Here is a 21,922-nt window from a genome sequence, read left to right as displayed (position 1 = left end):
GTAAAAAGAGACCAACCGATCTAAAGGTTAATAAAGCTCGAGAGAAACTAAGGGGGTTTTTTTTGTGGGGGGGGGGGGGGGAGAAAAAAAAAAAAAAAAAAATGGGGGGAAGAAAAAAAAAAATAATTTTAAAAAAAAAAATAAAAAAAAAAAAAAAAAAAAAAAAAAAAAAAAAAAGAAAAAAAAAAAAAAAAAAAAAAAAAAAAAAAAAAAACCCCCCCCCCCCCTCCCCCAAGAAAATAATGGTCCGTCCCTAATTGCTCGGTTATCCTGAAATTTCCGCGCGGTCCGCTTTCTACTCGGGATTTTCGCTTCTCATTGGACAGTTCGTTACGGAAAAGTTGCTAAGTACCCTTGCAGCTAGCCTAACGTTTTCATAATATCACATAGCCTGCGTAGCTGGCGAAATTCGCGAACCGAGTGCGAGTCGCTTTGTTTTAAGCGAACGGAAGAGACGGAGCCGCGCCGGAGGAAATTGGGGAGGAGTCGAGCCCACACCCCGCGCTAATCCCACCAGCTACGCAAGCTAGATATCACATGTCATGGCATCATGAAAATAAATAGAAAACTTCAAAGCACGCTAGCTACGAAAAAAGACTTGGAAGTATTGTATTTGCGTGAACGCTTATTTGGAAGTAGCGCTCGTCCTCCAATTAACAGGACAACTCGGATTAATATTAATCCGCGATTAAAAATAAAGATTATAAGGATTATATATCAGTAATAGAAAATCCAGTAAGATAGGCACGGCAAAAAATTGGAAGGATTAGATATTATAAATTATAATCAGATTAATATTAATCTCTATTATAATCCCGATAAATTCCGTGAATGTTCGGATAACAGATATTCTATTTACTATCTGACAGATATGTATATACAATCAAACTGGAGACTACAACACAACTCGCTATACTCCTCACATGATGATCACTTTTGCGTATGCTAAAGCTAGATTAGACGATGTTGTTGACCCTAGAAGTAAAAGAAAAGGATCAACGCCTCTGGGTCAGCGAATCCGTCCGTCAGTATGTTCTTTTACAAAAAAGGAGACCTAACGACAGGGAATCGTTACCAGCTGCGAAGAAATAGCGACAATCCCAAACACACCAACTGTTTCAGGTTCAGAGTCGGCATATCACAATGCAACTAGAACAAAATTCTCCTTCTCTTGGTGCCTTTTGTTGATGAAAATAGTATCTGGAACTGACATGGTAAGCATATGTAAATATAATTTACAACCTAAAACGGAGCTCCCCATTATTTAATTTTCACTGGAGCTTACAATTTTTCATTCTAGTGAATAAGCGGCCAAATACTAATGTTTATGGCGGTTTATAGGTTCAAGACAAATTAAATACTCACGTTAAACAACTGAATGTCACAGTACACAAATAAAATCTTAAACGGTGCAAAATCATTACTCATGGCACGAAAAATTACTTTAGAGTACAGTAAATTATCTCTTTCTAGCAATAGAAAATAGTTTCGCGATCCTGTTATATCGCAGCAGTTTAGTAGACTCCACTATCTGTTACATTGATATAGGATATATTCAACGTGTAACGCAGAGTCTGTTGGATTAGCTCAATCGGTAAGGTGCCAGTCTGCGGATCGGAAGGTCGTGAGTTCAAGTCCCAGAGGGTCGAGTTTTTCTTTTCTTTTCTTTTCTTTTTTTTTTTTTTTTACCCCGTAGCAATAAAATGGTTTGTTTATTATATCAACCCGATTTAGCTTTCATCTCCTTCATGTACGATGCTGGCTTTACATAGACACGAAAGTCATCGATCGATTATGGCTCTCAATGTCCACTTTTTTGGCGGTCGATTACTCAGTCTACACGTAATTTTCAGCCACATTTTGTTTCATTCTTCTTTTTTTCTTTTCAAATCTCTTTAATTTTCACTGGAGCTTACAATGTTTTCATTCTAGTGAATAAGCGGCCAAAGTACTAATGTTTATGGCGGTTTATAGGTTCAAGACAAATTTAAATACTCACATTAAACCGAATGTCAGCAGTACGACAGAAATAATAATCTTAAAGCGGGGCAAAATCATTACTCATGGCACGAAAAATTACTTTAGAGTACAGTAAATTATCTCTTTCTACAATAAAATTTCGCATCCTGTTATAGTTTCGCAGCAGTTTAGTAGACTCCACATATCTATTACATTGATATAGGATATATTCAACGTGCCTTACAGAGTCTGTCGGATTAGCTCAATCGGTAAGGTGCCAGTCTGCGGATCCGGAGGTCGTGAGTTCAAATCCCAGAGGGTCAAGTTGTTTTTTCTTTTTTCCTTTTTTTTTCCTTTTTTTCCCCCGTAGCATAAAATGGTTTGTTTTTCTTCAACCCGATTTACTTTCGTCTCCGTCATGTACGTGCTGGCTTTACAGATGACACGAGTCTCGTCGTTATGGCTCTGTCCACTTTTTTGGCGGTCGATTACTTTCTCCGTATTTTCAGCCACATTTTGTTTCATTCTTCTTGTTTTTCTTTTCACCTCTTTAATTTTACAGGCCGCCTTTATACACCGCCTTTATACGGCCTTCTTCTTCCTATTTCTACCATCAAACTATGGCGGCCATGTTGCGCAACTCCGTACGCCGTACGTACGCGCCCGCGAACCATCCGCTATCCATGTTGACCATGAACTCATTTCGATAGTGTTCCTTCTTTCATACCATTTCCTGCCTATGGGGCTCCGCACAAGGCGCCTTGGGCGCCTTGGGAGCTCCGCTATGATGTCAAGTTCACGAAAAAACTATTCCGCTGTTTCAAACAATAAAGTATGTTTACATCAAGCTTCATCTATTCCCAGCTTAGTGCTTGAAGATGCAAAGTGGAGTAGGGGAGATTCCGGTCGACCTGCAAGGGCGCCAAAGTACGCGTGGCGTTTAACGTTCATGAAAGGGATGCCGAGCGAGTAGAAAATGCCTTCAGTGACTTTGAAGTGAGAAGATCAGAAGCATGAACGGTGTAAATTCTGTTGATGATGGTGCTGTTGTTGTTGTAAAGGAGAGTGATACAAATTTCTATACAATTTGAGCTGCAAGTGTAAAATAGTTATACGGATACGTTTATTTAAATTGTTTAGCAGTTGCACTTATTAAAAAAATCTTTAGGGTTAGGGTATTTTATATTAGATACAGGGGTCAAAATGCGGCCGCCTATCGAATCAATTGGCTTACTAGATTGAGTTGTTGATTAAGACGACGCTTGGAATATTCTTTTTTCTAATAGCAAAAGAAGAAAGCGTCCGTTACGTGCTTATTTGATCTACTCCATATTGGTCATTCATTTGAGTGGGGGTCATTACTTTTACCTGATGGGCACCTCCTCTACTAGCTCACTCTATAGTTTTTTCTTTCAGTCTTATGAGTAGAACTTTCCTTTTCTACATCCTTCGTGCCTTATCTGCTCTAATTTTTTTTGGTTCACTTTTGGTGATAGCTGGAAAGACTGTTCTGGTGAAGTAATTAATCAGTTTGCTTTGCCTTTTCACGTCGTCGGTTGCGAAACTACTGCAGATATGTAGGAAATTGCATTTTAAGTACTTTGGGTAATTCACTTGAGAGACCTTCCTCTGGAGGTCGTGTATACGGAAAATTCCTTTTTTAAACACGATTTGTAAAGAAAGTCTTTTCGTCATTTTATTGTTAATAGCTATCTTGCCCAAAGTCAGTTTCTGGAGGATTTTAGTTCAAGAAAGGATTGCAGCATTGAATTATAGAATTGAGGCATACCAGTCCGCTACTGGATTATAATAATCATTAGGATTAATATTAATCCGATTAATACTATCCGAGTTGTCCTGAATTAATCTTTCCAGAATTTGCACAACGTTTGGACAGCAGCATAAAAAGGTACGAAACACGTTAAACAGTTATTAAAACAGAAGTAAGCTGCATGTGTCTGTTCCGTGCTAAACATCTGTACTCCGGTGGTGGTCAGACGCGGGCAAAATTGAGATTTTTTCTACTGGGTCTTCTTGATGAAGTTCAACAACTAGGCGAACAGTTCTTTTAAAACCGACCTCCATTTCTCCTGAATTTTTCCAATGTGTCGTTGTTAATGAAACTAGTTCTGCCTTGCCTTCAGTCTCGGGTGGCGATTTAAAGCAAAACAAAAGAGCAGTTATACATGTTCCAAGAAGAACTTCACTTCCAGCGACGTAAAAAGCAGGGGCATAAGATCCCAGTTTGTCTGCTATGAGACCTGTCAAAATATAAGAAACAGGGATTATATACAGATAGAAAACTGATTGATTAACGAAAGCTATATCCAAGCTCGTTCGCCACGCGGTGGGATATTTGGAAGTCTCGACATCTTATAATTATTACGCAGCCGTCTTATAAAAAACGTCAAAAAAAGTATTACTTACAGCATCGCAGGGTTCTCCCCCCCAGCATTAAATTCGCCGGTACCCATTTACAACTATTTCGAGAAACGTTGTCGGAAAAAAGCACAAAACTGCACAAGCCAATCCCTAAAGGTAGTATGGGTAGACGTATTGAGCTACTGCACGTGTTGAATACTAATGAGATATAACAACAAAATAAGCGCAATTTTCAGGTTTTCTTTCTTTTCAGACATGTAGAAACAAGGTACGTTTAGACCCTCTGAAGTTCAGAAGAATTTTTCCTCACTCAAAGACATGCGCCAGTAAATATAAAGCTACAGATATAGGCCTCCTGAGAAGAAAAACAAATTCCCCACGTGAAAAAATACAAACTTGTAAATTTCCTCTAGGCCAATATGCAAAATTCCAGTGAATACCCAGACCACCTTTCGGTCTTGTCGCGTGCACTTTGATGTTCTTTTTTTCGACAACCTTTCTCGAAATAGCTGTATACACCTGAGCGAAGAGAGGCACTATAAGAGTAAAGTATTTTGCCCAAGAACACAACGCAGTGACACCGGCCTACAAGGCTTGAACCCAGACAGCTCGATCTGAAGTCTAGTGCATTAACAATAAGGCCACCGCGCCTCCCAGCGAAAAAGAGGACGCGTAAAAAAAATGACCGCAGAAAGTCTGGGAGCGAGACACGTCTCCCCTCCAGGTTTCCCTTGGCCATTTTTTTCACTCTCATGCTTGACGGACTAAAAGCAGAGGGACTGCTCTAGGTAGTCTACCCCGGTTGGGACGTTGGGTTACCCTATCCCCTCATCGACCGCGGTCAAACGACAGAAATATGCAAAAAATAAGAAAAGTACTGCACAGATAAGGTTTTAATTTTCACAGTTCAAAGTTCGATACATAGCCGGTATCCAAAGGGTTTACTAAATTTTTTGGTGCTTTACTAAAAAAAGTTCTACGTTTTTGAAAAAAACAATATGCGGACTTGTCGGCGCCATTTTGTCAAAGCACTTGTTTACCTGCGGAAATGGAATAATGCTTACACTCAGCAACAATTTTATCTATCCTTGCTCGTACTAACACTTCAATATGAACAAAAAACGTCGAAGTGAAAAAGAAAGCTGCCTGAGACGTTTGACCACGGTGAAATCCCCTCAAGCATTCGCTAGTTCCCATTCAAACTCCTGGGTGGATGATGGCGGCCCTATGAGACTAAATGTCTGGCTACCCTTGCGCAAGAACAAAAAAAATTGGCCACAGCTCGGCCAGGGTTTGAGCAAAATAGACCTCTTATAAAGGACGTTTAATTTTGGGGTTATCCCTATGAGAAAATACTCAGAAAAAGACTGAGTTAAAATCGAAGCCGAACCCGGCAATCGATCCGGGGTCCAACGTGGCCACCGCATCTCCGGTCCATACTTGTCACGTAAGCGATGTATAAAAACAAACAAATAAACAAACAAACCTGCCAAAGGAGGACCCGTCACAACAGATAACGATACCAAACAATTGGCGTAGCCGAAGGCAGTCGCTCTCAGTTTTGGACTTACAGTTGTTAAGAGTAAAAGATTCAACTGAGAACCTACGGCACCGTCACAAAATCCGTCAACAACTGAAAAAACTACAAAAGCTGAGTAACTCCGTGCTAATGGAAGAAGTAAAATGGCAACAGCAATGGTCAACAAGCCAATCTGAACCACATGAAGTGATAAATTGTTGACGCATTTACAGTCGCCTAGTCTACCAATTAGGATTCGACTCGAGAACGAGGCTAAGCCAAAGAACATAATGAGTCTGGACGCGCTGTCTCCTGGGATACCAAGTTCTTTGCAGTGTTTGACCTTAAAAAATGTTGGAAACAAATAAAAAATAAATAAATTATGGTATAATAAATACAGTGGAACCCCGTTAATACGGACACCAAAGCAGGTCTCATAAAAAAGTCACGGATACATGTTTTACCGACACAAAGACGAAGGTAGACATTTTTACGACAACAAAACATTGTTCAATTGTACTGTAACTGTAACTGTAACAAGTTTGAAATAGGGAAACCTTACGCTCATCTTCTCATACTCTCGGACTAAAATTACTATAAAAGGTAAAGTCTGTGCCCGAGCCAAGTGGCCCATACAGCCGGAGCCTATCGTACACAACGGAGTGACCCAGGGCAGGGCTCGACTACGGACCGACCGATCCAGCGCAAACTAACCACTCGGCCACCACATGACCACTCTTTGTAAGTTATTTGAAGTACATTTTTTTACTTCTTACTATCCAGCGAGGGGTATTTGAGAAGCGTCCTTCAAATCTGCATTAATTAGCAACAAAGATTTGGCAATGCAATGCTCAAGTTACCCAACATGCATGTATACAACTTACCAAATGAGTTAAAGGGACATAATCTCCGAGCGCGATCACCGTAAAAGTTATGGTTATAATTGTGAATGTCGGCGTTTTCCATGCTGAGCAGTTTAAAACGTTCCTCCATGAAAAAGACGTCTTGTTTTCACTACTATCGTTTTCTCCTTGGCTGGTTTCCATTCGACATTTGTGCTCTTCTTTTTCTTCATCGACATTGGGACTGAAAGTTCCAGCAAGAAGGCAAACGAGCAACGAAAAACCTGTCAAGGCACGATACGTGTTTTGCAGACCTATCCAAACCAGTAACTGCTGAATGAGCGGTCCATACACAAACATACCTATCCCTGGACCAGATGATACCACGCCTGTGGCAAACGAACGTCGACGATGAAAGTATTTCGCTGCAATGAGGAATGTGCACGTGCGAACACAAGCCGCCCCCAAACCAAACATCAGGCTGTACGAGAAGAACATATGAATCATGGTCTTGGCTAAGGAGGTGATAAATAGGCTTACTGCACATGTCAAACCGCCAAATATGGTGATGACGCGGCAACCGAAACGTTCTGACAAGCGTCCCGCCAAGGGAGCGGCAAAATAGCTCAGTCCCAGTGCTGCTGAGCCAACCCAGGCTGTTAAGGAATAAAGCTGAATCAGTTTTAAAAGTATAACGGGGCACATCGGCCAAAGTAAGCTCCATACCGTCGGAGCTTACCTCGGTTTCCGGTGCCGGACCTAACTCTGAAGCGGTATGTGGAAAAGTTTAGGTTCTCCGCCCCTCCCCCCTCTCCAGGGCGGAGATACTGCCTTAAGCATAGTAGACCATAGACTGTACAGGAGGTCTCCGCCCGAATGAGTTCCCCTTTTTAGGCTGTACCTATAGCTATATAGAAGGGTAGGTAATTCAGTACACGGGTTTAAGTAAGAAAAGGGTACTAGGGAAAACTGTCATTAGGTATGTAAAAGAGCCTTTCGCAATGTCTCTAACAGACTCACCAAACTGTAGATTCATCTTTGAACTTTAAGGGATTGTTCAAGTGAAAAATTAAGAAAAGAGATGCAATTTCTCTTCTGTAGGTATGTGAAAGGGGTACCATTTTCTATCGAAGGTATACGAAAGGGTTAACTTTTCGGTCAAAAATGGTATATAAAAGGGTAAGGGTCTAGGCCTCGAGGCGGAGCCTACTCATGTAAAAATCTTTTTTGTACCCCACCCCATGCGGAGTAAGAGGCAGTTTAGTGCATGGGAATCCCGGATTTTAACCCTTTCGTAAGACGCACATTTTCACCTCGATGAAATTTAAAATAACCACAACCCGTGGAAGATAAAATAAACCTCAACTGGTAACCTGCGATCAAGCGTTTTTTTAAATGGTCTCAGGTAATGAATGTATGTAAGAATCGAATGATTTATTTAACCGCTTTAATACTCACCTGTTTCTCCCCTGCTGGAATCAAACTCTTCCATAATAACTGGCAAGAACACACTAAAAGAGCCTACAGCGATGCCCATAATTAGAGCTTGAGACAATGTAGCACACAGACAGACAACATTAGACCAACGACTATCTTGCTTTCGTGGCATTTCTCGTCTAGTACAGTGTTCCCCTGTACACATGGTTTGAATGGCATCAAAGTATTCTTGACAGCCGAATAAAGTTCACGTTTGGCTTTTTAGGCAATTTTCGCGGTTTATCCTCTGAACGCAAATCCCAGCAGGAACTTTAAAATACTCACTGTAGAGAAAATAATAAAAAAAAAAAACAGAAAAAAAAATTGAAAATCATAATATCAAGTCGAACCTCTCAATGGCAGCCCATTTTCGGGCTAAGTTTTTTCTCTGTTGTTCAGGCCAGTTCTGGACTGCCTGCACTCCGCTTATCCGCTGCTCTTCGCCCGTTCTCCTTTCGTTTTTTCGAGATAAAAACAGACTGCAAGCATTCTTAATCTAGTACACTCTTTTTTCTATTAGAATATATTTAATAAAAATATTGAGGCAGAAATTTGTCAAATTTTAAGAATATTTAAGGAATGAACCCGAGGCTGAGATTTTGAAAAGAACATAATTTTGTGTGTTGAAAATGTGTAAATAAAATACAATTATATGTTTTTAACTAAACCGTTAAAATTCTTCCTTTCTCTTACTGACAAAACTAGCTTAAAAGCAACAAAAGCAGCATTATCCGTTTGATGCTAACAACATTCCTGCAAGACGTACGTACTCGTTATATACACTTGTAACTGATACCCCAATCCCCAAACGCTTGGACCCCAAACGAAAATGGCATACCTTATAATCTAAAAATATTCACAACAATATTTCCGTCTAAAATCGGCATAAAAAGTAAGAATATTCAGCCTGGGCCCGAAAAAACAATATTCTTATAGAAAAAAGAAAATAGTGTATTTGTTTCAATATAACAGTCGATCAAATACAATCAATCGGAATCTAAAATCCCGGGTCTAAAGTTCAGGGCTGGCAGATGTACTTGTAAAATTGTGGTTTTCTGAATATTCTTCAATCAGACCACGGAATCTCAGAGGCTTTTGCGATGAGTCACGGAATTTCATCTGTGTGTCCCTCTCGAAGACTTGAGCGTTTTCGTGCCGCAAGGTCTTCAGTGGAGTCTCGGATTTGTTAAGATTTTTGGCTTAGGGTCTTGGTTCAGTTTTAATTTCTATTTATGAAGAAGATCGTATGCCTTATGTAAACCAATACATGTAAGTCTCGGGCTCGGATTTTCCCATGCAAGGGACCCAGCGCCTCAGCTACGACTTCAGTGGAATTTACCATTAGCCTCTTTAAGTTCCATCGGTCTCGATCATGCGATTGTGTTCCACTGGATTCGACTGCAATTTCGAGCTCTGTCAGCGATTAGCAACCGACCTTAACCTTGAACAAGAAATATTATGCGCTAGGCGATCCGGCAAAGGCCGACGCTCGATAACAAAATATTCCTTACGGTAAACGAATAAATTATTATTAATATAACAAAACTGACGCTATTGTCGTTTTAAGAATAACCTTGTTACAATTAAATTTTTACCTGGGACTGGATCAACTTCCTAGCAAGCTTTGGCCAAAACGAAACCAGTGGATTTATTTGAGCGCCAGCCTCACTGAGACCGAGGCGCTTTACAGACTAACTTTTATTTTGGCTGGCAAAATCGGCTGGAAAATCAAATTGCATGACCGGAAACAAATATTTATTTGAGTTTACACGGTCGCATTTCAATAAGGGATGCCGGACCATTTTACTTTCGGGGGGGGGGGGGGGGAGCGAGTGGTGAGGATTCGGGCAATTCCCAAAAAAATCCTGCACAGCAAAAATAGGGAAGAAAATCATGCACAGCAAGCAAAGGTGAAACTGCGCAAGCCAAGGTAAAAAAAAATTCTTGCAAAAACACAAGACGGAAAAACAGCAAGCTCAGAAAAATGCCCAACTCCACTCCCCTCCAAACCCCCCACCCCCTCCCCCCCAAAAAATAAAATGCTCCATCCATGGGGTTAAAACGAAAACGTCAATCAATTTCACCGTCGAAAAATTTCAGCGGTCGCAAAACTTATCATGCGGGTCAAAAAGGGCACTTTGCATTGTTGCTTGTTATTTAGCGTTTGCGAACCCAGCTGTTCTGGTTTTCGTTTTACTGACCGAAAGATTGTTTACTGACCTTCAACAGATAATTTGCAGCTGAACTCTTGTGAGCACGAAATGAGTCACGTAATCGTGGGCTGCGACGGCTAGCTACGGACGAGCACCGTGTGTGGCATGACCTGGCATGGTCAATTCCGGTTCCACGTCTCGAAAGGTCTCGTCTGCCCATAACTTCGATACTGTAAAAGTAATCGTTAATGATGATATTCGCGCTATTTTTCATTTCGTGACCTTGGAGACTTCATTCAGAGCTCAATATTGATAACTAACACTGCCCTGTCTCTCGTGGCTGCGGCCCCACGCTGGCCGCGCGTTCCCGCCGCTTTCTTCTTGGCTCATCCGGGTGTGCGTCCGCCCCCCCGCATTGCCCATCCCGTACACTGTATCGTTCCGTCTTCTCTTCCCCCTCACGCGCTGCCACATCACGTGTTTCGGGGGCGTTCGTGTCACGATGGGTCTCCGCCATGTGGTGGCACGCCATTCCGAACATTTGCGCAGTGTACGGGTTTTGGGCATTTTTTGCGTTGGCCTTTGGGCTGGCGTCTTTGTTCGCTCACCGCGCTGTGGTTCCATGCGCAGCTGTCCGCGGTTGCTCCTGTTCGGTTCCGTCGTGGTGTTGTCTCGCGCCTTTTTCACGTGTTGTCGCCTTGCTTGCGTTGTTTGTTTTTCTTTTTTGCTGTCGATCTCTCGTGTCCTCGATGCAGCATTTCGTTTGCGTCCCTTCAGTTTGTCTTATTGATAACTGTTTACAGCTTTAAATCGGTCAGCCCCACCCAAGCACACCAGGTGTCTGTGATGTCTTTCTCTGATCGAATTTCTCGCTTTAATTTTGGCCACAGTTAATAATTATAAGGGACGGACCATTATTTTTTGGAGGGGGGGGGGGGGATGAAAAATATTGAAAAAAAAAAAGGTTTGCAGGGCCTAGAAAGACAAAATAAATTGTTTGCAAATACAATATGTATAACAAAAAATGTTTGCAGAGTTGCATAAACTAAAAGAAAGTTTGCAGAGGAAAATTTTTCACCCCTCCCCCCCCCCCCAAGAAACTAATGGTCCGTCCCTAATGTCACGTAGTATGCATGTAACGCAAAGCCGAAAATGGTGAGATGATTTACCCGAGGGTGGGGGAGGGGGACTCCAGTATGGACGGGGATGATCTTCGTCTCTCTTAGGGAGTGCAAATTACGGTTTTTGATCTCATAATGTTCAGGAGTGAACACCAATATTATTTTTAGCCGTCAAAAACTCTTTTAGGGTTGCAAAACGCTGTCATGCAATGGGTTGCAAATCTCAGCTGCCGACCAACCAAAGGCATTATATATTGCTTAACGCTTGTTTGACAAAAGAAGTGGAAAAACCGTGTAAATTACTACTTTGTATCTGAGGCACTTTAGTCACTTCGCTGTGCCAGCCGTTCTCCAGACAGCAAAATGTCCTCGTGCTAAAACGTGGAAAACAACAAACACAAGTGCTAGTTTACATAGACAAGTATACGATTTTAATAAATCAATTGCAAAAAATGGCAAATCAACAGAATTGTCCACGTTTGGCAACGGAAACCCAGTAGAGCACAGCTCCAGATAACCACAGGGTAACCAGCCAACAATGCAGTGGGTGCAGTCGGGCACCAGCAACAGCTGGTCCGTCTGTGGATAAGAATTAAGGATTTCTGGTTATTATTACTACACTAAGTAAAAAAAAAAAAAACTTTTGGAAAAACGATTTGGATTTTTCCCAAAGAAACGCACCCTAAGATTATAGGAGGTTTTTTTATTAGCGAGGAAGGGGAACTAAATTTCTAATCATCTGTGGTTTTTATGCTGCGCGCGCTCAAGAGAACTAAGAAAACTATAATTTACCTGTTAAACCGGTTCCTATAAAGTACAGATACCACTGGCTATCTGTCAGATCTGTACTTATTTCACGAGTTTTTGTGAGTCTACTGGAAGGAGTTGAGAAACAAAATGGTACTGGTACTTGGCGTTAAAAGAAACTGGAATTACGCACTGAAACGGCGTCGGCACATGACCGTAATTAAACTTTTAGACCAAATTTAAATAATTTTTCAAGAAAACATATATGTTATTAGCCCCCCCCCCCCTTTGTTATTGTTGTATTTAATGTTTATAGATAGGGGGGCTTGTATCTATAAGAGAGGGAGGGGGGGGGGGGGGGGCGTGGGTTTATTTTTTTTTTTTAAAAAAAAAAAAAAAAAAATAAAAAAAAAATAAGATTTTAATAAAAGAGAAAGAGGGATGTACAAAATAAAAAAAGGCCCCCCTTTGTTTCTTCCCTTTTTTTTTTGTTTGGGGGGGGCCCCCCCCCCCCAACTAACAACCGGAAAAACCCCGAGCTTGCCGTCTAATTGTTAATTAACATGTTTGGTGTGTAGCATCACTGTATAGTTTGACGCCGGAGTCTTGAAGTATTTTGACGAGCCTGGATGGCCGGGCTGCCAGTCAGAACACACGGACAAGTAAAAATCTACAGCGATACTATACACCAAAATGTCTAATAAGAGATATACGAGTGTCTGGAGGGGGTGCTGGAATCTCAATAGACTTGCCACAAGTCGACTTTACGAGATTGAGTTTTCACAGCAAATAATGAATCTCAACTATCAGATAAAATTTCCATCAATAAATTTTGCATATTTCAGATGTCAGCTATCAGCTAAAGAAAACGCATCTGATTTCTCGACAAGGCCATAAGATCCTAGCAGATAACACCATCCCGACCCTCATATATTGCCATTTTCTTTTCTCAAAATCCTGTCTTTCCACCGTTTTTTGAACATTTCATGCGGTTAGGAGAAACTGAACTTGTAGAGTACAAATATCGTGAGATATTTGACTGTACTCCAAGAACCCGGGGGGGGGGGGGCACCCTGTATATTTTTGGGTGGGGGTGTGCCGCTGAGAATTTGAAGCCCTTACCCTATACCAGACCATGTTCAGCTGATTTTTGCAACCTTATACTAGACTGGACACCGAAAATCCCTACCCTATCCCAGACTTGCTTTTTTTAGAACTGTATCACTATCAGTGTTTTAATGGAAAACCATCTGTCAAAAACAATGCCGCGATGATTTTTTTACGTTTAGGAAAGCCTCTTTCTCTTCTGAGTTTCTATTCCTATTAACTGGACTTAATTCGTCATACCACCAATCAGTTTCCCGGTAAATACTACCCTGTTCTAGTCCAAAACTCTGTGATTTCTATATCCTATCCCAGACTAAACTCCTTGAAAACCATACCCTTCACAGCGGCACATCCTATATAGCTCATGTATGGGAGTGCATTTTTTAAATACCAGTTTTACTAGCATAATCGAGAAAGGCCTACCCCCCACCCGGGTCCCCGAAGCGGAGTTGGATAATAACGACTTATAAAGTAAAGCGTTACATACCAGTAGTTTCACCTTCAACTGCTTCAAAATTCACATCGTTCAAGGTCACGTTACTGTCATATTTGCAGGTTATAGGGAAATTCAAATCCATCTTATAGGTAACTGTTCCTTTTGTTATGTGACGAATTATCTCATTTCTGTACTCCAGGTAGTCATTGGTCTGTATCCTCACTGTTCCACAACCTCGGAAAGGAATGTGGAAAGTAATGTGAGTGTCGCTGTCAGACTCCGCCAAGCAGCTTGTGTTTATTAAATGCATCTCTGGAGCTTCAAGATCCGTGTAGTAGCTCTTTTTGAATTCGACAATTATGTATTGAGGTGCGCATGTGACCTTTGGACCTGGAAGGAAAGCAAATTAGTATTGTACCAAAATGTGCGATTTCATCAACATCGGGAATTTGAAGCCATTCTCCAAAAATTTTGAAAGGCTTTTTCGATATATTAAAATTCAACTTGGCAGCGAGGCCTAGAGGATACAAATAAAAAGAATGAATACACATTCTTGTTAAATTTCCTCTTGTCTGTGTCCCGGCTAGGCCACGCTACTTAGATGAATTTTAATATATCGAAAAAGCCTTTTAAAGTTTTAAGCAGACCGAGTACTTCTTGGGTGCAGGACCGGACTGAAATAGGTTTTCAGTTTTTGGGTCATGTCTGAAATAGGATGGGGCAAATCGCATATTTTGGTCGTAAATAAAGTAGGGGTTTTACACGCAAGAAGCGCGCCTTACACCCCCACCCAATTGTTTGGGGGTGTTCCCTTCCCGTGACTCAGTCTCTCTGTAGCTCAATGGTGAGAACATCAGAGATAATAGTCGTACTAGGGACACACTAAGCGAATTATGCCAAAACGCAGACGTAATCCATTGACGCTAACTGAGCGACATATAAGATTCCTGAACTGGGATATTAAACTTGAGCGACCATAAAATTATCATAGGGTCCTGAACGGGGGTATAAAATGCGGCCATTTCCCAGCCCACGTTTTACCCAAATACCATTTCCCAGCCTATTGTTTTCCCAATTTTCCAAATCCAATTCCCAGTTCTATTGTTTATTTGTTTGTGATTCCCAGTCCCAGTGATCCAAATCCTAATTTCCCTGTAAGATTTTGCCCAAATCCCAGTTCCCATTTTACCCCTTCAGGGCCCCTCCTATCACATTTGCCATTGGCAATCCATCTTTAATCTTCCTTGTTTATCATGCAGGTTCAGTGTTTATTTAAGAATTATTCTATGAGCCCGCGTTGGATACGAGGTGGTAAATAGCCAACGAGGCGCGAAGCGCCGAGTTAGCTATAACGACTTGTATCCAACAAGGGCGAATAGAATAATTGTTTTATTAAATTCTTCTTTAAGTTTAAATCGACTGGACATTTCATTTTGATGTAAACGAAGTGATTGTATGAGGAGGCGGGAAAATTTGTGGCACGGTGTTCACTTCTTGAGTTGAATGAAACACGAGGAAAGCGAGCGAGAGAGTTTTCTTCCCAAGGTTTTCATCAAACAATCTCCTCTAAAGTCTTTTTTTATATCCTGGAAATTGTGACAACAGTTAAGATTTACGGGATGATCCGAAGCAAAACCTTTTCTGGAAACTACACGTCTTGTGCAAGTCGAACGTAGCAAGTGTTTACATTGTACTTGTTCGCGGCTCCACGGCTGTCATCAAGACTGCTATATTATTTGAAGCGAAATGGAGCTCAAAGTGGAACAGGTTTATTGAAGTCTAAAAGGATAAGACCAAGATTGAAAGGTAACAAACTTTACAGAAGTGCTAAGCCTAATTTTATGACGTACACTGAATGAAACTGTGTCAGTTTGCCGTTCTTTCGTAAATTATTTGCTGCTTTTGTAATTTATTCACTCGCTCTTGGGTGTTTACAAGCATTATTAATTAAACTTTTCGCATCAATCCTTTTGTTTTGCGTAGTTAATTTTACTATGGCATTTCTGTGGTTTTTGTAGGAACCGCTGTTTATTTCTTGTTCATAAGGGACCGGCCATTATTTATCGCCTGAAGGGGAGCGGAGGATTTTTTTTTTTTTTGGGGGGGGGGGGGATCACTTGAATTATAGATGAACAGAGGGGGGATCAGTCGTACTTGAGAGCCAAAAAGGGGGAATCACTGAAAATTCTAGAAGGATTCAGATGCAGGACCACTCAAATCTGTTTGGATAATGCAAGTTTAATTAAGAGCATACAGAATAAACGCGCCTTTTCTACTGGGAGATGATTGCATTTGCGGTCTCAATTTGTTCTACCTTATTCTTACTAATTTTCGCGCGTACTTAATTTCGCGAAAGTTCGAGAGCCGAATTTCGCGAGTATTAAATTTTGCGATTGCAAGAAAAAATAGAGAAAAAGTGTATTACGCGATTTTGTCAGTGTTTTATGGAGCAGTCGTCTAAGACTAAGAACTACTGGAAATGTACAAAGGTCTGGCTCAATGTAACTACAAGGAGCCTGCAGACGGAAACTTTGGTGACTGTACTAAGACGTTCAAGAGCGAAACAGTAATCAGAGAAAGGTTGATAGTCAAAAACAAGACGGAAAGATATTTTCAGAGGTAGATAGTTGCAGTTGCAAACATTAAAAATTTTGGTTCTGTTGACGTATATAATATGGTATTAATTTTCGCGTGTTTAAATTTCGCGCAATGTTTTCTTCGCGCGTACTAAATTTCGCGATTATTTTGAAATCGCGAAAATTAGTACTCGCGAAAATAAGTTAGAATAAGGTAACACAACTTTTTTTATAAAACGGAAACTGTCATACTGGGGAATGTGCACATTTCAATTTATATCGAGAAGGTTTTGTGTTAACACGTCTATATTTATCCTTTAAAACATGCTTAGCTTATATTCATCTTTGAACATGACAGGTGCTGATTCTAAATTGTGAACCATAACTCCTGATAACTGAAACATTGTGAAATAGCATGAAGTATTTGTCGCCTCTCCGGGGGGGATCGATCCGCGCTTTTGTAAACCTGTACAGGTGCGGACCCCCGGGGGGGAATCGCATATGAAAGTGACGGGGATGCTCGTCGTCTCGCTTGGGGTTGAAAATTGCGGATTTTTGGTCTCGCTTAGGGTGTTCCGGGCAAAACGCTAAATTTTCAGCCATTATGGTCTCGTTTAGGGTTACAAACAAAGAAATATACAAATATAAATTCTATTCTTAGTTTTCTGGTATCTTTTAGGGCTCAAGAAAAGCTTGAGCCACACCCAGATTGGTCTCTTTAAGGGGTTCTTTTCAAAATTTACGACGAGCATCCCCGTCCGTTTCATATATAGGAGTCCCCCCGGGGAGCGGACTGAGGTTCCGTGTGCAGCGCAGTGATTCGTCTTTGTGTTTTTTCTAAATAGGCGAACTCATCGCCTTCAAATGCAACTCTTTATTATGCCTAAAATGAACTTATTAAATTTCTCACTCTTTAGAAAATTATTCTCTTTGTTTGACAGCTCCTCTATCTTAACAAGTTTAGCGCCAATCGCATTTGCTATTGTTCAAGCAGCTAGTTCCTGAACCCAGGTTACTTGCGACGAAACACAGACTCGTAAATCTGTTCACGGTAATATTGTTAAAAAACTTCAATTCCGTGGAGTGTTGGTTTGGCAGAAGGTATTTTTGCCAGGGCTCCATTACTGGTAACTGAATATGGGTGCAAAGACATCGGCGGGGGGATCACGAAAGTTATCAATAGTAATGAGGGGGGATCACTTCATGGAATAACGTCTAAAGGGGGGATCATCTAAATTTCACCATGTTTATCCCAAAATCCTCCGCTTCCCCCCCCCCCCCCCCCCCAGGCGATAAATAATGACCGGTCCCTAAAGCACGCCAAATTTGCTTTTTCAACCATTTTTCTGATTGAACTGTCGCTTCCCGCAGAAAAATTTACGCTGAGCGGCACTTGCCGCACTCATTTCCCATATAAGGTCAAACATAGTTATATGAGCTGATGACCGGGATTCAGTGAACCAATCACAAAGCTAGAAATGCAATATCCGAGGTTGAGAATTTAATAATATTACTTATTAAGTGGTTTCTTTTTTTTAATTTGGGAAACTTTTTTTTCGGGGGTTACTTTGCTTTGAAAAAAATTTTGTACATAAAAAATTAAAAAGTTGTGACATAGCTCCTTACACACATTTTACGTTTGTAGTTCCGTACCTGGGAACCCATACAGTTCAATTCTTGCGCACGTGAAGCCAGTGACTAACAAAGGGTAAAACCGGACAACACTTCCAACAGGAAACGGCACTAGAGAATAGAATTCTTCTTCTTCCTCATCTTGTAGCTTCCTTTTAAAAATCTAAACAAAACCAAAATCGATGTGCATCAGGTGAAACCCCGGTAAGGGGGGGGGGGGGGGGGGTGTACTCCCGTAAATTTCGGATGTTGTGTGCTGCAAAGGTTCTTAACCCTGAGTCTATTTAAGGATAAAGAAAACGAAAATTGATACCCTTTTTAAGGCCCAAACTCGAAAAATGACACCCTATTCAAGGAAAAAACAAAAACTAAAATTGGCGTGAACGGGTCAACTCTATTTCGTTTCTGTTACATTGGAACAAAGGAAGAAGCAACCTCAGAATGGTTCGAACTAACGAATGGTGTCAAGCAAGGATGTACAATGTCTGGCTTTCTTTTCCTGCTCATTGTAGACTGGGTAATGAGGCATACTGTGAAAGAGGAGGGAACCGGGCTGAGGTGGAAATTCACATCAAAACTTGAGGACCTAGACTGACGATGACAATGTAGCTTTAATTTCCTCAACCCAAAGACACATGCAGTTGAAAACAAACAGGCGGGTAGAAAATGCAGAAAGGACAGGCCTTCGGGTAAATGTCGGGAAGTGCAAAGTCTTGAGAGTCAATGCAAAGAATAATGAAGCCATCACAGTGAATGGTCTGGCGTTGGAAGATGTAGAGAAGTTTATCTATCTAGGAGCCACAGTATGTAAACAAGGGGGCGGAGAAGAAGACATCAAGGCTAGGCTAGGGAAAGCGAGGGGAGCGTTTGTGAAGCTAAATCGAGTATGGAATTCCAGCAGTGTGTCGAGGAAGACGAAGATCAGGCTATACAAAACATTGGTCAAACCAGTTCTCATGTATGGTTGCGAAACATGGAAAATGAACGAAGGTGATGCTAAGAAAATCGATGTGTTTCAGAACCGATGCCTGAGGAGGATAATGAAGATTAAATGGCAAGATAAGATTAGTAATAGAGAGCTACTGGAAAGGGCTAACGTGGAGAGGTTAAGTGAAGAGGTAAGAAGAAGGAGATGGCGATTCATTGGACACATCCTCAGACAACAACCTGACAATGACTGTGTTACAGCCCTGACATGGACCCCAGAGGGAAAGAGAAAGAGAGCTAGGCAGGCCAAAAACAACCTGGCGGCGCACAGTAGAAAAGGAGAGGTCCAAAGCAGGGTGGCAGTCCTGGAGAGAGGTGCGAACTGCAGCGCAAGACAGGAATCGATGGAGAGCACATGTGGAGGCCCTATGCACCAACTTGGCGCCAGGGGACAAGTGAAGTGAAGTGACATTGGAAGTAAAACTAATACTTAAACGGATAGTTCTGTTTTTTATATACAGAGCATTTCTTATTCATTTAGCTAGACGTTTACGCACTATCTTAGGATCACACCCGGGAAAACGAAGTCAAAAGAGGCAAAAATAACACCCTATTTAAGGCTCGAGAACCTAAAAAACCATACCCTATCCCGCCGCACATGCCGATAGAGCCCATATAAGTGAGCGCCCCCCCCTCCCCCCGCCCGGGGATGCATGAAACGTTCCTGGCGGGAAAAGCGCATTATTACAGGCTCCGCGTAAGAATGTACTACTGACAGTTGAATTCCGATTCCTTAAACCCTCCAACCTCACGATAACCCGAACAAATGTCGTTTTGTACGGGTGCACGTTCCTTACCAGTATAACCTCGTGTTTTCTTAACTTATGCATGGTTTTGTACCGTATATGTGTGGTGTTTACATGTTTACGGTTTTCTCTTCATCCTCGGTGGATTAGATGACGAAAACTACACATGCGCTACTCGTTCTAGTCTACTAGGAGACTGATTCTATTTCGAAACGAGTGGTCGTTAATCGTGAGTACCAGAAAAGCGACACACCCAGGCACCAATGCTTTAAGTTAATTAGCTTAGAAAAGCAAAACAAAAAATGAATCCGGATTACCTTGAACAAAATTGCTCTAACATAATCACTTAAGGGAAGCCTAGAGCTAAGTGGCCCATTCCTGCCGGAGCTTATCCCGGAAATCCGATTTTGCAGCATTAAGCGGCTAGGCAGAGCGGCTAGGAATATTTCTATTCCCCCCTGAATGGGATGCTAGTACAGAATTACCCCCTGCCGGTACCCATTTATACACCTGGGTGGAGAGAGGCACTATGAGAGTAAAGTGTCTTGCCCAAGAACACAACAAAATGACCCCGACCAGGGCTCGAACCTGGACCGGTCGATCCGGAGTCCGGCGCACTTACAATTAGGCCATCGCGCCTCCCAGTATGATCACTTACCTTGCCTTTATATGGAACAAAAGAATTTCCTCTCTTTAGAGCAAATGCCAGCTGGAAAGTATCCACGTGTCCATGAAAGCCACCCTGTACGTCTATACCGCAGAACACATAATCTCTTTCCAAATCGATCTCAAGATATTCTCCGTCTTGTTCTCCAGAAGCCGCGCACCATCCGTCACCCCTGGTCGCACCTATACGGGCGTGGTAGGGTCTGTTTTCCGGGCCTAAAGACGACGAAGCGGTTATCTGATCGTCCCTAATTATTGTTCTGTTGCTTATCCCCACGGCAAATCTGTTACATGCTTGTCCTGTAAAAAATAAAGCAATTGCGTTTGGAGCAAAATCCCAGAATTTCCACCTTAGGAAATCAATGAGCAAACAAACAACCAAACAAGCGAAATGTCTGACTGACTGACTGACTGACTGACTGACAGACTGAATGACTGCTTGACAGACAAACTGACTGACTGACTGACAGACAGACAGACAGACTGAATGACTGCTTGTCAGACAGACTGGCTGACTGACTGACTGACTGACTGACTGACAGACTGAATGACTGCTTGACTGATTGACTGACTGATCTGACTGACTGACTGACTGCTGACTGACTGACAGACTGAATGACTGCTTGTCAGACAGACTGACTGACTGACTTAATTCTTAGCTAGCTAACTACCTCACAAACCCAGTTCCCATTGATTACCAACGTTTACTGACTAACTAACTGACTGACTGACTGAATGACTGAATGACTGACTGATTGACTGACTGACTCAATAAACGTCAGTCCGGCGCGTAGTTTGCAAGTTAAATTGGATTACGAAGTGGGCCCCATCAAAAGTGATCCTCACTTATTAAGGCGTAAAAATAAATCAAGCTAATTAATACTTTCCTACCTCTCACGGTACGTCCACTCAGGAGCACAAGTGTTAGTGTTATTAACCATGATAAGTGTCCCATTCTCGTTGTTGTCTTCAAACTCTCTCAACTTCAAACCAAAACCAACAGACCACAGTTATTTATCAAAGGTTTATAAGTAACGTTAACTATAAACTACAAAGGCGCTCGAAGTAGGGCTTGAAGTCTTGTTTGGTCCAGCGAACCACTGTGTAAAGGTCTGGCTGGAAGTGCTGGAATTCCAGTTCAGTTATCAGTTAAATTTTCGGCGATTTCTCATGCCAGCCACTAGTTAAAAGTCAGCTCATTTTTGGCTTTTGTAAATTTGTAGTTTCCAGATGTAAGCATTTTCTTCTAGATTTATTTGTTTTCAACCGTTTGGAGCGTGAAAAAGTTACATTTACATCGTCTAGAACTTTCAACCTCTTCAGGGTTCTCTTCAGGACATGATAATGAATATTATATAAGTCACTACGTTAAATATGCTGGGCAAGTAAGAAAATAGCACATGAACATTGATTCCCTTAGGTGCTGTCTAAATTGTCTTATTGTTTGAGTTTCTTAGGATAATAGTATTTAATTAGGATATGTACGCAGTTCTATTCTTACGCTCTGGTGATTTGTCTTTGTGCGTATTTGCGTATATATACAATATTGAAATAAGAATAAGAATAAGAATAA

At 41.4% G+C, this 21,922-nt stretch overlaps 2 protein-coding genes across 4 annotated transcripts; both read right to left on the bottom strand.

The window, feature by feature from the left end:
* Positions 1 to 242: 242 nt before the first annotated feature.
* Positions 243 to 10,637, bottom strand: LOC144636317 (monocarboxylate transporter 13-like). 3 transcript variants are annotated; one of them, XR_013567504.1, is made up of 6 exons: positions 9,774 to 9,892; positions 8,161 to 8,462; positions 6,745 to 7,358; positions 5,828 to 6,203; positions 3,847 to 4,220; positions 243 to 647 (listed from the first exon to the last, which is right to left on the bottom strand). XR_013567504.1 is itself a non-coding variant. In XM_078495496.1 (5 exons), exons 2-5 carry the CDS (start codon positions 8,342 to 8,344, stop codon positions 3,928 to 3,930), a joined length of 1,467 nt encoding a protein of 488 aa, XP_078351622.1. In that variant the 5' UTR covers positions 8,345 to 8,462; positions 10,399 to 10,637; the 3' UTR covers positions 3,826 to 3,927. The 3 variants fall into 3 exon arrangements, 2 of the variants coding, with proteins under 2 accessions (XP_078351622.1, XP_078351621.1); XM_078495496.1 differs by lacking the exons at positions 243 to 647; positions 9,774 to 9,892 and adding an exon at positions 10,399 to 10,637 and having other exon boundaries at positions 3,826 to 4,220; XM_078495495.1 differs by lacking the exon at positions 243 to 647 and having other exon boundaries at positions 3,826 to 4,220.
* Positions 10,638 to 11,904: 1,267 nt separating this feature from the next.
* LOC144636609 (epithelial discoidin domain-containing receptor 1-like) lies at positions 11,905 to 21,327 on the bottom strand. Its single transcript, XM_078495821.1, has 5 exons — positions 21,241 to 21,327; positions 20,342 to 20,649; positions 17,972 to 18,113; positions 13,794 to 14,132; positions 11,905 to 12,031 (listed from the first exon to the last, which is right to left on the bottom strand). The coding sequence occupies exons 1-5, from the start codon at positions 21,302 to 21,304 to the stop codon at positions 11,913 to 11,915; spliced, it is 972 nt and encodes a 323-aa protein (XP_078351947.1). The 5' UTR covers positions 21,305 to 21,327; the 3' UTR covers positions 11,905 to 11,912.
* Between the last annotated feature and the right edge of the window lie 595 nt (positions 21,328 to 21,922).

Source organism: Oculina patagonica, chromosome 13 (assembly GCF_052425735.1).
Source record: "Oculina patagonica isolate OP01 chromosome 13, crgOcupat, whole genome shotgun sequence".
NCBI lineage: Eukaryota > Metazoa > Cnidaria > Anthozoa > Scleractinia > Oculinidae > Oculina > Oculina patagonica.
This window is presented reverse-complemented; position numbering and strand designations above follow the sequence as displayed.

Bases quoted from the DNA above. Each gene is read 5' to 3' on its own strand.
- LOC144636317 (XM_078495496.1), bottom strand. From the start codon at position 8,344: ATGTGTACAGGGGAACACTGTACTAGACGAGAAATGCCACGAAAGCAA. The intron at 6,204-6,744 runs GTAAGTTGTATA...ACATTTTTTAAG, and splicing joins ATGTCCCTTTAACTCATTTG to GTCAAACACTGCAAAGAACT. The intron at 4,221-5,827 runs GTTTGTTTGTTT...ATATTTTGACAG, and splicing joins GACGGGTCCTCCTTTGGCAG to GTCTCATAGCAGACAAACTG.
- LOC144636609 (XM_078495821.1), bottom strand. From the start codon at position 21,304: ATGGGACACTTATCATGGTTAATAACACTAACACTTGTGCTCCTGAGT. The intron at 20,650-21,240 runs GTAGGAAAGTAT...TATTTTTTACAG, and splicing joins GAGTGGACGTACCGTGAGAG to GACAAGCATGTAACAGATTT. The intron at 14,133-17,971 runs GTACGGAACTAC...CTTTCCTTCCAG, and splicing joins TGAACTGTATGGGTTCCCAG to GTCCAAAGGTCACATGCGCA.